The sequence below is a fragment of the Phodopus roborovskii genome, unplaced genomic scaffold (assembly GCF_943737965.1).
Source record: "Phodopus roborovskii unplaced genomic scaffold, PHOROB, whole genome shotgun sequence".
NCBI classification, from domain to species: Eukaryota; Metazoa; Chordata; class Mammalia; order Rodentia; family Cricetidae; genus Phodopus; species Phodopus roborovskii.
In genome coordinates, this window is record NW_026125948.1 from 277842 (window position 1) to 292251 (window position 14410).

At 33.3% G+C, this 14410-nt stretch overlaps 1 protein-coding gene across 1 annotated transcript in view; it reads right to left on the reverse strand.

Annotated features, from left to right (window-relative positions):
• Diaph2 (diaphanous related formin 2) overlaps positions 1-14410 on the reverse strand; it is a gene marked incomplete at its 5' end in the record, with an annotated part of 564399 nt that overhangs the window by 190348 nt on the left and 359641 nt on the right. Inside the window, one exon of the mRNA XM_051179135.1 lies at positions 8074-8238. Within this exon, the coding sequence (XP_051035092.1) occupies positions 8074-8238 (165 nt within the window). The remainder of the gene's footprint in view (positions 1-8073; positions 8239-14410) is intronic.

A 14410-nucleotide genomic window follows, 5' to 3' on the forward strand; every position in this document is an offset into this window, starting at 1 on the left:
AACACAAATAATCGTTTAATCATTAAGATTATAATAAGGTTTAAAGATTTAAAACAACAAAAAAGTTTAAGAGACTTTATTCCATGCTAGTGAAATTTTGATCAAGAGAAAATGTGACAAAAAACAAGGGAAAATATATCTTCACAGATATATTCAGGGTGATTGTTCTCATCATTTTAAATCACAGTATTAGTTTTGTTCGGGATTTTTTTTTTTTTTTTGTAATTACCAGTTTTTATATTATATGTAGTTTTCATTTATAAACAGACACTGTAGTTACTTAAGTAATAGTTTTAAATCAAAAGGCACAGCAGGAACTGATAACACAGTTCTAAGTAAATGCTAGTCTGAATAGGCCCAGGTAGCCAGCCACCAATTATGGACTTAAGGATCCTTGTCTTGAGGAAGTATGATGGATGTATTGTGTAGAAAACAAAAGCAGGATTCCACCAGTCCCTTTGCAGGTGGCTGCCTGTGATTGTTAGCATGCTGCCAAGACCAGGTGTTTGTAAAAAGACACCATCAAATGAACCAATTAACATTTTTTATTGCAACTGAAGACATCACCCATGGCAATAGCCACTAAATTCTGATGGACATTTCCATACAGGCACAGTTTATTTTAACAAGCTAAAAACTTTCAGGTTTTACATTTTCACAATACATTCTATTTTAAGACAAAAAAAAAAAAAAAAAAAAAAAAAAAAAAAAAAAAACAAAAACATAAAACACTTAAGCTCCTTAAGCTTTAGATACATATATATACCTGGAAATCCCTGGAAGAATATATGCCAGGGTATTAATAGTGATATTTTAGAATGAATCACCAATTTTTTTAAAAAAAATTGTATAATTTTCTTTCAATTTGCATCCATGGCTGTTAATAAAAATATTAAAAACTACCTGAACCAGGATATTTTGAATAGTATAGAAAATATTAGTAACCTAAAACAATGTTTCCAAAATGTTTGTGAATTTGGATTTTTTGAATGATAATAAATACAAAAATCCTTAATAGATATCCCTGAAGCATAATGATATTTCTGTGTTGAAGGAGGCCATTAGGCTTATTATTGGCATTTGTCACATGGTGGGCTTTAACTCCCTGATGCCATTCCACATACTCCTTAGTTGTGAGAACCAAAAGTTTCCAGATATTGCCAAATGTCCATTAGAAGACAAAAGCACCCTGGGTTGTGACTCACTGACCTAAATTAATACCATACAAATTAGACTCTAAGTGTTGCTTCTGCTAGATAATCTGCCTCAATTGCCCTGTTGTTCATTACAGCTGTCAGTCCTTAGAATTGAATGAAGCTTGGTTACTGCTCATCTAAGTATATGGAGGATAACCTCCAGATCACAATAATTAGCTGATAACTACTTCTCCGATAATCAAATAGTTGTTTTTTCCACTTTGTACTCAGCATGGAGCTCTAGGAAACAATATATAGTTACCAGTAAACTTAAAACATCAAATGAGGTTGAATAGAGTAAGAGAAAGAGAACTTTTGTCATAAAGGAACAAAAACTGAATGCACCCACTTCAAATATATTGAAGCCTTAAATATCACAGAATGAAAGCATGTCCCTCTCTGTTGTTACATGCTTCCCATATGCATGTATTCTCAGTCACCATTTGTTTTCACTGGAGTGGAATTCTGGAGGGCAAACATTTTCAACTTCTTTTGTTTGGCAACTTAGGTTCATTTATTATTACCTTAATTCATTAAATCATTCTTATATATTTATAGTTATTAGCACTGTACTTAATCCACACCAGGGATATTACAGCACTATGGAGTTAGGGAGATGGAAAAGTGCTGGAGAGGCCTGCTTGGAGGAAGTGATTTGAACAAGTTGATCACCTACTGGATAAGGTAGGAGGCAGAGGAAAAGGAAAAGAGGGAGATAAAAATTGCTCAGTGGGCTTGATCCTAAGCAGTATTGCTTTGAACTGGCTTATACAGTGGCTAGGGAGGTTTTTCTCATTAAAGATTGATTAGTGAATAAACAAACAAAGATGAAGCAGAATGAAAAAAAAAAAAAAAAACGAGAAAGCTGAGAGGTAGCACATTTTGCACTAACCTCAAGGATTTTCCAGTTCAGGTTACAGGATGTATACTTTGACAGAACTCCAAGAGACCTTAAGGTACCTTTGGCCAAGCTCAGGACCCCTAAGAATGTCAACTTATATTCTGTATTGCATATCTTAATTCTCCTCCTTCTTGGACATAGCCAAAAGACAACTTATTTATATCAGAGTACTTCTATGATAACTTCTAATATGACATGCTGCCAGAACTAAAGATACTTCATTTTCTATAGTGCTTCTAATTCTTACTAGACTCTAATAGAAAAAGAGAACATTAAAATAATTTTGCTAATCCGTTCAGAGCTAACTATTACATAGTCTTCAGTTTTTAAAGGGCAAAATTTAGCTTGTTGTATGAAATTCTAGCAGTTTAAAAAACATTTATGATACCTTTAAGTTTTATAATATTAATGAAAACTATATATACATATTTAGAAAACATTCATACTAGTAGATCTTTTTATGATGTTGCAGAATTTGGGCTTTCATTATAATGGTTAGTTTTTCTATACAAGGAACAATCATATCAGAAAAAAGGACATCCATTTCTAGCCCAAAGTAAATAGTCAAACAGAATACATCAGCTGATAGGTGACATCTTTTAGTAAAGGAGAAGTCAATGATAACTGTATATAGTACACTCAAGTTTCTCTGACACGGTTGGGGAGTGAGAAATTCTGGTCAAATATTCTATTTAATAGAGTTGCCTTATATTTTACATGGATCTCTTGTTTTCAAAGTGTTGCAATAGATCAAAATACACCAAAGGCTATGTAGCTTGGGTGGTCCCATCTGAGCTCAAAGGGAATTATCTGGGTATAAGTATAACTAGAGGGAGTTGGTAGGCCTTTAGGGCTCTATTTGCATGACAGCATTTATACTGACATTTTATTTATTCCTGGCTTCTAGGGAAAGGAAGATTTAAGCCTAGATGACTGAACAAAAGAGAGGAAGAAGGGCAATGAAGGGGTTTATGGCATTAGAAAGTCCTTCAGGTAGCTAGGACTTAAAACACTTTTGAAAACCTCTAAAGAGAAAGAGATCAGGAGAGAAGGGAAAGGAACTGTTTTTATCAAGTGTCTTATGAATTATGACTACTTATTCACTAAAGGATTTGTGGCAAAAATTGGCATAGAAGGTTAGTGCACCCTTGGACCTGTTGTTCATGTTTTTGTGGAAGGCAACTCAAAACAGCTTTATCAGGAAAAAAAATCTTATCCAATTGGGTCCTAGAGAAATATATGACAAAGGCAGAGAATTTTGTTTTGCTCACTCTCCTAGCTGGCTTGTGAGCAAATGTCAAAAGGTAACTATATTGTCTGCATGTATGCATGTGTGTGGTTATTCCAGATGTGCCCATTGGAATACAGGCTGTAGGAGTTTGAGTTCAGTTTGAAGGTGGGGGGAGAAAAGATTATTAGGAATGTTTAGATTATTGTTACTAAGGCAACCTGCCTCTGAATTCTTAAGTGATGAGACTTGGAGACCTTTAGCTTACAAAAAACTAAATTATTCAAGATGCACGTCAGGATCTTGCAGTTTCTCAAGGTCATCTTCACAATATCAATTAGCAGTTTATTGGCAAAGCAAAGAGAAATAAACTTATGAGGCATCTATTAGAGATTTGGGATTGATAAGATTATAGAGAATGGTTTTATTATTGATTAAGACTAAGTTAATTAAACACTGTATTTCCTTTCTAAGTCCACCATTTTTCCCTTTCTTTTTAAAGGGGTAGATCACTAACCATCTCTTTAAATGCCAAGAACTTGGGAGATGATGGTTTTAAAATGTGTCACAGCAACTTAGCCCTCTTAGACCAGAAATTATAGACACAATCTTTTTATGTAAAAATTTACCCTTGCAGCTATAAATTCAAAATGCCTTTAATGAGGGAGGAAATTTTTCTCTATATTATCAATTAATTGTTGAGTCTAACTAATTGAAGATGCTTGTTTTTGTTTTCCAGTTACAGTTTACACACAGGGACGATCAGGGCCTTGTAAAGGAGCTAATAGCCTAAGACAGGTGAGGAAGTTTTATAATTAAGTGACTCTATGGCTTAAGAAATGCCTCAGGGTTTAAGTGGACTAGCTGCTTTTCTAGAAGGACTCAGGTTGAATTCCCAAAACCTTCATGGTGCTCACAGGCATCTGTAACTCCAGTTCTAGTGTCCTGAAGGCACCAGTTATACACGACATACATTCAGGCACAACACTTATAAAATAGGATGTTTTAAAATAATTACACATTAGAGCTATGCATTAAAAATTTAAGTATATGCATAAGTGAACATAAGGTTACACAGAGATTCCTAACATAATGTTCAGTTTGTTTTCATGTTGGTTTTTCTTCTAGAATTAATGCAGTTTCCTCATATACTTTGAACAGCCGCTTTCCTTTTTTTATTTTATTTTATTTTTTTCCCTATTTTTGTAAAACTAAAGGGTAAACTTGGCAGTGTGGTGTATGCATGTAATTACAGATGGGAGTAGGAAGACCAATTAATCTGAAGCTAACCTGAGCACATAAAACCATGTCTCAAAACAAAGATAGGAGTTTAAATTAATCATTGTTTTAAACATAGATGGAAGATTATTTCTGAAAGTGACATATATTTTCCCTGGTTATTAAAATTCCCATAGCATCAACTAACTAGTTTAACAATTACACGTTACCCTCTCAGGCTTTATTTAGTATTGATCTTCGATTACAAAAGTTTCTCTCTGAGGGCAAAAGGGAGGGAAGGAGGGAGGGAGGGCTAAAGGGGAGGGAGGGAGGGAGGGAGGGAGAGGGAACTGGGATCGACATGTAAAATAATAAATTAAAAAAAAATGCTTTGACTCCAAAATTTAAGTTGAATAACAAGTTACTGGGGAAAAGTATTTCTATTTTTGTTTCCACAGAAAATGAAAAGATGTGGATTCCTTACAGACTAATGTGGTTTGATCACACCAGACCGCCTGAAACAGAGTACAAGCTGATCCTACATTCCAAACAGCTGGACAAAACAGCCCTACAGGCTACAGCAAGGATATCTGAATCTTCTTCGAATCCCCCAAGACAGCGCCCCTTACTAGCAGGAAGTAGTTTGTAAAGAACGACGCCCAAATTCCCAAATATTGTGTATAAATGTTTGTTTTCATTTAATTGGACTTTGTTATATAAAATTAAATAAAAAAAAAAACAAAAGTTTCTCTCCGATCTGCCAAAATGTAGCATTTCTTAGGAACCCACTGTTTTCTTTTTCTGCTTCTTCCTTGCGTATTTGATGTTTCCTAATGTAGAAGGAATATAGTCATTATTATATTTAAGTTGAGGAATGGTATATGTTCCTAACTAAAATAGTGTCCATATTTAGAAAAAAAATATGAAAAAGTTATATTGAGTCAAAAAACATTTCAGAAGTAGCATTATTTAATATATAAGAACACAGAACACCATGACTACCTGTTACCATTTAGCCTCCTAACATTTTACCATTTTAATGCTTATTTAAGAGCTGTTCCCAAGTTTATTTGTCAAATAAATTCTGACACGTATTTATTTGGTTTGGGGAAAAATCTCCTAGAATAATAAATAGCTATGGAAACATCTTTTTATGTTCGGTCAATACATTAACAACTTTGCAAAGCTTTATTCCTATATTTCTAGTATATGAGGGATAGAATGAGCACACACACAACAAATATTTATTGAGTTACTGGGTAACATATTATTTATTAAAACACTCACACACAGAGACAGAAGCAACAGGAAGCTGACAGATTTAAAAGAGAAAAGTATTTTCTATAATTTATTTGGAGCTATGAACGTTATTGAAGTAAAATACTAGCCTCAAACACTTTTCCAACAGCTGAAATTAATTTTTATATTGTATGGTGATGAACATATAAGGCTCACTGGTTTTGAATATTCTATTCAAAATATCTCAAAATGAAAGAAAAGGATTTGTGCAGTCAACTATTTAAACTAGTAGAGTGATAGAAGCATAAAGGAGAATAAGCAAAAAAAAAAAAAAAAAAAGATGTTTAGATAATATATAAATACGAAATTGAGGTTTTCACATAAAACATTCAATTTGAATTTAAAAACTGATGAAATCTCAGGTAAAAGTATTAAAAAGACAGTATACATTATGAATTTTGAGATGTTGCTAACTATATCAGATATGTATATATCTACCTCCTGAATACCTTCAACTATATCAGATATGTATATATCTACCTCCTGAATACCTTCAATATACTCACTAGCTGATTGATAGACAATATGAATGATATTAATAATGAATACAGCACCATCCCCTAGGTATTAACTAATGTCTTTTTCATAATTTGAATGTGATAATTTTGAAAAAGGACTTAATCCATAATGTCACCATCTTTTCTTAATTCTGTATTTCCTATCACTCAGATGGCTCTCTCTGAGAAAGCTCTTTTTGGTATGTGCATTTTGTTTATGCTACACATGCCAAATAGATCTCCCAATATGAAACTTTGAGCTCATTTGGAAGTCATTTTTGGTAGCACATGAATCAGAACTCTTATTTTCTTCTCAGCACTACTGGTATTTTATTGCTTCCATCTATAGTCCAATATGCTTTTAGTGCTGAGAACCCTAAGGCCAAACACACAAAGCACTAAGAAAATGGGAACTTCTACTGATTCCAATTTTTGTCTCTCTTTCTGGTTTCTTCTCTCCCCTGAGAGAGTGAAATCATTTTAAGCTCACCATGAAACAGGAACATGGTGAGCATCAGCGATTGAATAACGCTGGAGATGTTGATTTAGGAGTCTTTGACTTATAGGTCAGGTGTAAAACCCTTAAACATGCTTGTCAAAGTCTGCTTGTCAAACTCCTATGAACTTTTTCCAGACTCTGCTCAAATGTCAAGGTCCTTTTGAAAGATTTTTCTGACCACCATAGGCAGAATTAGGTACTTCATATTATTATTATACCCAACATATTACTATGTGTCAAGATATAGCAAATTCTAGTGCATGTACAGCCTGTACTCATGGAATAGAGACAAAATTTTACTTCCTTTTATTTCTGGCTCAGCACATCAAATCAAGTTAATTATCAATAAATAATTGAAAGAATGGTCAGAGAATGAATAATAATACCCTTCATCTTCACATTATAGATTATGGAAAATCAATGCCCAGAGAGGCGATATGAACAACCCAAGTTCAAGACTGCCAATAGGTTGCACACCAAGTTTGCATGTCAGTAAAGTTAGCCACAGTAAGTGATTAACAAAATAATGAAAGAAATAAATTATAGCAATGCCTTATGACAAAAGTTATTAAAAACATTTGAGTAGTTTACCTCTGGAATCTTTCCTTTAATTATGGAGAGCAATAATTGATCTGAACTACAAAACTTGAAATTACAAATAGGAGTATTGCTCATGTGTTTGTGTATTCATATTATAACTCTTACATTTTGAAATTTGTTTGATTACTTCTTATTGTTAGCAGATCACATATTAATATTGATTGAGTCAAAAAGTTAAATATGTATCTTCGTTAAAGGTCAAAGGCCAACCTCAGCTTTTATTCTCAGCAAAGAAATGAAAAGCAATTATGACATTTAACGAAGTTTGGTGTAGTTTGTACTATTATCAGAGTTGATGGTTCAACTGTTGAGACATACCCGGATTTGTATCTTAAGAACTAGGAGGAAGTGGTTCCTCCAAGCCTATTCTTATCTAAAATTGTCTAAGTCCTACTTAAACCATTTTATGGAACAGTATTACTAATTAGCAGAGTCCCACTTAACAAATAATGTTTGGGTGACAGGAACACACCTCAAATGACAAATAGTTTGGCTGTTAATTGACTTTCCTTGATAGGGAATAAAAATCTATAACAAGAAATCAATACAGTTAGTTATTAGATATATAAAGATATCAATACAAGCTCAAAAATATAAATGAAACAACTCACCATGATTTAAAATATATTACTCACCAAAAACAGGGTTCTGAAGTTGTTGAGATCACCAAAAAAGTCTTCTATGGTTACTGTGTTTGGGTCAAAAATGAAGTATTCTCCCAGGTTCTCATAGAGCTTCACCATATTGTTGTGCATAGTGGACAGTTTTTCATATTGCTCTCTGGCATTCTTTGTAAAGCTGTAACTTCGTGTTAAAGAATTTTGTTAAATAACATTTCAGAGGTAGCCATTAGATGTCAAGACTAACCATTTCTTCTGTAAATATACTTGTATATTTGTGTACTAAAACTGCCATTATAAAGTACCATATTCTGGGTGCTTTTAACAACACAGTTTATTTTTTTCATACATCTAGAGGCTAGAATTCTGATTGAAGAATATTGGGATATTTAGTTTCTTATGCAGCCTCTCTCCCTTGGCTTGCAGGTTGTTGCCTTCTTATTGTGTCCTCATATCATTGTTCATCTGTTTGGTTGTATGTGTTCAAATCCCCATTTCTTAAAAGGTCACCTGGCACGTAGTATTAAGATATACCATATATATATTTAAATTATTACTCTTTCAAGGCCCTTTCTTCAAATATACCCTTTCTGAGGAACTTCCAGTACTGAGGGACCTGGCTGTCTGGCCCTCAATTCATGAAGAATGGGATGTGCAGGGAATGTCACACAATCCAGTACAAGAGTTTCTACAGATATATTGCTTACCAAGTTTGAAAATCTTTCAATTGAACAGAAATATTTAATGTATAACATGTACACCTGTTTGTTAGAACATGTTTGCTAAATATACATCAGAAAACTACCTCCATTTCTACATATGTAAATTTATTATATGTGTTCATATACACATGCAGAAATGCATAAAAATATTCATAGCCCATATGAAGAGGAAAGGAACAGTAGGAAAAAAGGTCTCTCTGACATTCCTTTCACTTTCCTCCTCAAAAACAGCCCAAAAGAGAATTTTTTGAATTACCACTTGACCAAGTCCTAAGACCATCAATCCAGAGATGCCTACTGCATAACTATAGAAAAAGGATTCCATTGCCTCTGAAGAGCATCATAGAGAAGCGCCTGAATGTGTCTTGTTAAATTTTACATCACATTTTTTTCTCACTGATGATTTTCCATGACTGTGTGTTCTTCATCAAATCTTATGCTTAAAATATGCATTGATCCCCTCATTGAATTTTTCATTTTGTCATCTCTCATGTCACATAAAATGTAAATAGCCATGGGATCACTCATGTTTATAATCACACATTCAAGTTTAGCCTGTGCTATACAGCAAGACCTTGTCAAAAATTAAAACTACATGTAATAATCTACATCTATCTATCTCTATCAAATACAGTTTTAGAACAATTGAAAATGAACCTTTTATGATAAATATAAAACCATAAATGTGCTTACTATAATTTCAAGGTCTGGTGTAAGTTTGAATATTTTAGAGTATTTGCTCCTGGTCTTTCCTCTTTGGCTAATTCATACAAGTGGTTGAGAGAACAATAAGGGAATAATTATGAAGAAAAGAGGAAGCCAAATCAATATTTAAAACCTAGAGTTAAGTTCATTAAAAGTGGTTGGTGATCACAAAGTAAAATTGTAATATGGGTCCAAATGTATTTTCGTTGGCATACTACTTTTGTTTTTCTATTGGAAACAATGAAGAAATCAGGTCATTTCTGTAAAATTGATTGGTAGCTGACAGTATATACCATGACTTTGAAAATGAGATATCACTTATCCATGGTCTTTTTAATACATTCGCTTTCTGCTAACCAGTGTAATTAAATCATTCAACCCTCATATTTATTTTGACATTAATAGACCTGAAAGAATGAATACCTTTATAACTGCCTTTTTTCATAAAATACACATGCTTCATATACATTGATTTTATTATGGACAAGTATTAGCATAAGATTTTTACTTTTAACACTGTGTTCAGATATTAAACATTCTGTTTCAGTGGAGCAGAAATTAGACACTAGTCTGTATTTCGAAGCACAGAATTAAAATGATTGTTTTATTTCCTTAACCACCCCCCAGCACACACAAAGAAAAAAGGAAAAAGAAAAGAAATACAGACACATGCCAGAAGCTTTGGGCAGAAACAAATTGCAAAAGTCACATATGTGCAATTATTTGCATTGAAAATTACGAAAATATATTTCAGGATGCTCAACTCTGTAAACCAGTGGAGAAGTGAAAGCTAACAACAAAGGTATTATCTACCTAATTTACTCTAACATACCTTTTTGGATGCTACAATATATTTATGTAGTGATACACATTTTTACCAATTTGTTTTCAAAGTCCAAAAACTGATTTCAGAAATCCTGTGTTCCCAAGTGAGAAGTTCTAGAATTCTATGAATAGTTTATCTTTGCAATAGTAAATGGAAAGCAGTCCAGCTTTACTTACCTCTACAGTCATCACTGTCTAAAAGGGATGGATATATCATCCCTGAAATATTTCTGAATCACAATCATGCCACCAAATCTTACATGTGACTCCACAATTAAGCAAAAAGAACTGAACATGCTGGGCATGGTGACATCCACTTTGAGGTAGAAGCTGGTGGATCTCTGTGAGTTCAAGGCTAGCATGTTCTACAAAGAGAATTCCACGACAGTCATAGCTTTACAGTGAATCTCTGTCTCAAATATAAAAACGAGTAAGAAAAAAAACAAATAACAACAACAGAAAAGAAAACCAAAACTAAACCCAAAAGAAATAAAGAATGAAATTATACAGCTCTTTCTATATGTTGCTCTTTTTTTCATGTCTTTATTTTACTTATAAAATTTAATTTTGAATTGCTACTAATGCAAGATATTGTTTCAGTGATAAAATAATAATTAAAGCCTTAATCTCTACACAGAATGGGTTACTATTACAAATAATAATGATATTCTCAACTGATATTTTGTATATGACTAAACATACCTTTCTTTATATTATGTTCCATAATTTTTCCAAACCAACCTTTTCACAAAGCAATGAAATACCACTGTGATAATTTTAAATTTGTGGCCATTAAATAGTAGTCACTCTTCCATATAGAGTTAGAATATATAGTAATAGCCTCTGACTTTTTGTATAGTAAAATGACAAGTTAAATTTGATGGTTGGAAGTTGCTTAAAGTTGATTATTTGGACCACAGAACCAACTCCTCCAAACTGTCCTGAGACCTCTTCCACAAATATGGTGTTTGCACACTTGCCTCTAAATAAATAAAATGTATTAGGAAACAATACATTTTTCATGTATGTAATGTGTGTTTACTATGGAGGCTGGGGCAGAAGGAATTTCTACTTATTTGTAATATTAAGTAAGTCTCTCCTTAACTGGAATATGTCTGTAATGAAGGACAGAAATGTATTTTATTAGCAGAGACTTACACTGTTCGTATTCTATGTGAGTATTTAAGGTTGAAGATAATGGATTTCGGGACATATGCTGTAGGATACTGTGAATGATTTGATTAGGCCAGAAATTCTGCTCTAAGCTGGTTTTTGAGAAAACTCAAAGAGAAGCAGATGGCTATGTTCAGAGTACATGGAAATGCAGAAGGATAGCTGATGGTGGTCACAGAATGGAACTATAGTAAAACTACAATAGCTAACTCAGGTACCACTGAAGACATTTGTAAGAATGACAGCACCAAGGGCCATTTGATCCTGAATGTCTAGAAAAATTAACTTAGAGGTCACAGAAAAGTGGCCATAGTTCTATCAATATTTAAGAGTAGGTTTCTGAGGACTAGATTATCCTGGGTTAAAAAGATACAATGCCTCTTCCATCTATTCAAAAATCTTGACCTATTCAGAGATGAACCCCGGGAAAGCCATGAACTTTCTATGAAGAGAGCAATTCAAGGTAATTTATATGCCACATTACACGTACTCAGATGGTGGTGGGGTGGGACAGATCCATCATATAAAATAATCAAATATGAGAGGATGAAAGAATATTTCCAAACTCCTTTCCTTTCACCAGACTGCTTTCAAATTTTTTGTACAATACTGAAAATCCTTCTGAACTTTTAAACATGGAACTTAAGAAACTCAGAACTAGCCGGGTGGTGGTTTGCATGCCTTTAACCCCAGCTCTCATGAGGCACAGGCAGGTAGATCTCTGAATTTGAGTACAGCCTGGTCTACAGAATGAGTTCCAGGAGAGCCTATGATAAACAGAGAAACAGTGCCTTGAAAAACAACAACAAAAAACAAGCTGAGAACTAAAAGCATATCAAGCTATCTTTCAAACAAGTGTTCTTTGAAGCATTTAAACGTGCATAGCATTTTAAAACATTAGAGATGCCAACCATTTTAGTGTAGTATTAATTGGAAAACTAATTGAGTCTCAATCATGAATCTGAAAAGTTAATCTATAAAATGCACATCCTAAGTCCACAAAGCATTTTCATATTAATTCATCTAAGGACAGTATGATCACAAGTTCCTGGTGATGTGTAGAGTTATCTACAGCTTGTTTGTTGTTGTTTTGCTTTTTTTTGGGGGGGTTGTTGGTTTTTTCAAGACAGGGTTTCCATGTGTAGCAATGGCTGTCCTGAACTCCCTCTGTAGACCAAGCTGACCTTTAACTCATAGAGATTTGAATGACTCTGCCTCCCAAGTGTTGGTACTAAAGGTGTGCACCACTACTGCCTGCCTATCTAAAGTTTTGATCATTTATATTTTTGTGAAAATATATAAATTTCTAAAGTTCATATGCCTATGTAGTATAAAAACAGTGTGAACTTAAAATTCAGCCTGAAAAAAAATGCTCTCCAACTGGAAACTGAACTACTTTAAATGAGGTAGAGAAAACTGTTTCTCATTTTACTTAACTTTGATGGACAGAGTAATTATTACAAGAGAAAAAGTGTTTTATTTTAAGTGGAGTGAGCATTAGCAGAGCACTGGGGGTGACAGAGTTTATATATCATGTGGCTAATTGAGTCAAATCAGTTCTTAAAACTTTCATTTTTGTAGTCAGTACATTAGTTACTAACAATTTTAATAAAAGCCTGAAATATTAAATATCATTACTGGTGGATTGTTGGAGAACATGGAAAAGTCAACTTGAGATTCACTTAACCTTCACACAAGTTTTGTTAGCAACATGGTATAATTGCCCATTTAAAGAAAAAGATGTCATAAATGCAGACTATTGAAAAATAGACAGTGTTTCTAATTTTCATAACACCAGAAAAATAACCATAATTGCTAAGAATAAACATGAATTTTCCATCTAACTTGGATATTTTCTAGCCAGAAATTAGTATTTCAAAGAATTATCTTTAAAATATTATTATCACAACTAGCTGAAAATCACTAAAAAGTATATAGCCAGGTGAATATATCTTGACAAATTTTTAAATATGAAACATTAATAAGAATAATATGGACAGCACTGGGTATTACTATAATTCTCCATGATAGCTCTAGATATAAATACATTTTCTTTTAAAACTCTTATTAAAAATGGAAGTAGAGGATATTTGAGTAATAGAAGACTGCCTATTAATGATATTGAGCTCAAATTCCAAATTTTGAAAATGTAGAAAGCATTTATAGTGCCAGAGAGACATATTTTGTAATACCCAGACTTTTCCACTGATAGACTGAATGTTTTAAAATCAGCTTCTATTCAAACAGAAGTCCACACTGTTCTTTTCCTTTTCTCTATTCTTTATTCACTCCATTCCATCTTTGTTTTTCTTTCAAACTTCCTTGAAGACAATCTATATTTGTAGGTGTCTTTGCTTTCATTTTTTGGAAACAGGGTTTCAATGTGTAGGTGTGGCTGTCTTAGAACTCACAGAGACCCATCTGCCTATGCTTCCAGAGTGCTAGGATAAAAGTTGTATGTCAACATGCTCATGACAATCTACCTCTGTTCGCTTAGATGCTCCAGAGTCACTTCCTAACTCCCTTATTCAAACACATTAAGTGCCTACCATGTACCAGCTCTCTTTTAGAGAATGAAATTATAGTCATCAACTTTAAGTCATTGCTTTCCTAGATATACGTTTACTCGGACTAAATAATGACAAGTTATATTTAAAATTGCAAATCAAAACAAGTGATTAAAAACTATAAGTTGCCAAACAAATGTATATTTCAGTACAATAAAACTCAGCCTTGTGACAGACAGAAGTAGAGCACAAGGCTAGTAGTGTATCGTTTAGAATAGACTGTAAGCTGAAAGCTGAATGTGGCCAACCATTTGAAGGAGAACCGAAGGCAAGAAAAATGAAGGGAGCATAGTAAATATTCTAGAATCATAAAAAGGACTAATGTCTACAATACTAAAGTCCATGAAGCAAGAGGAAGAG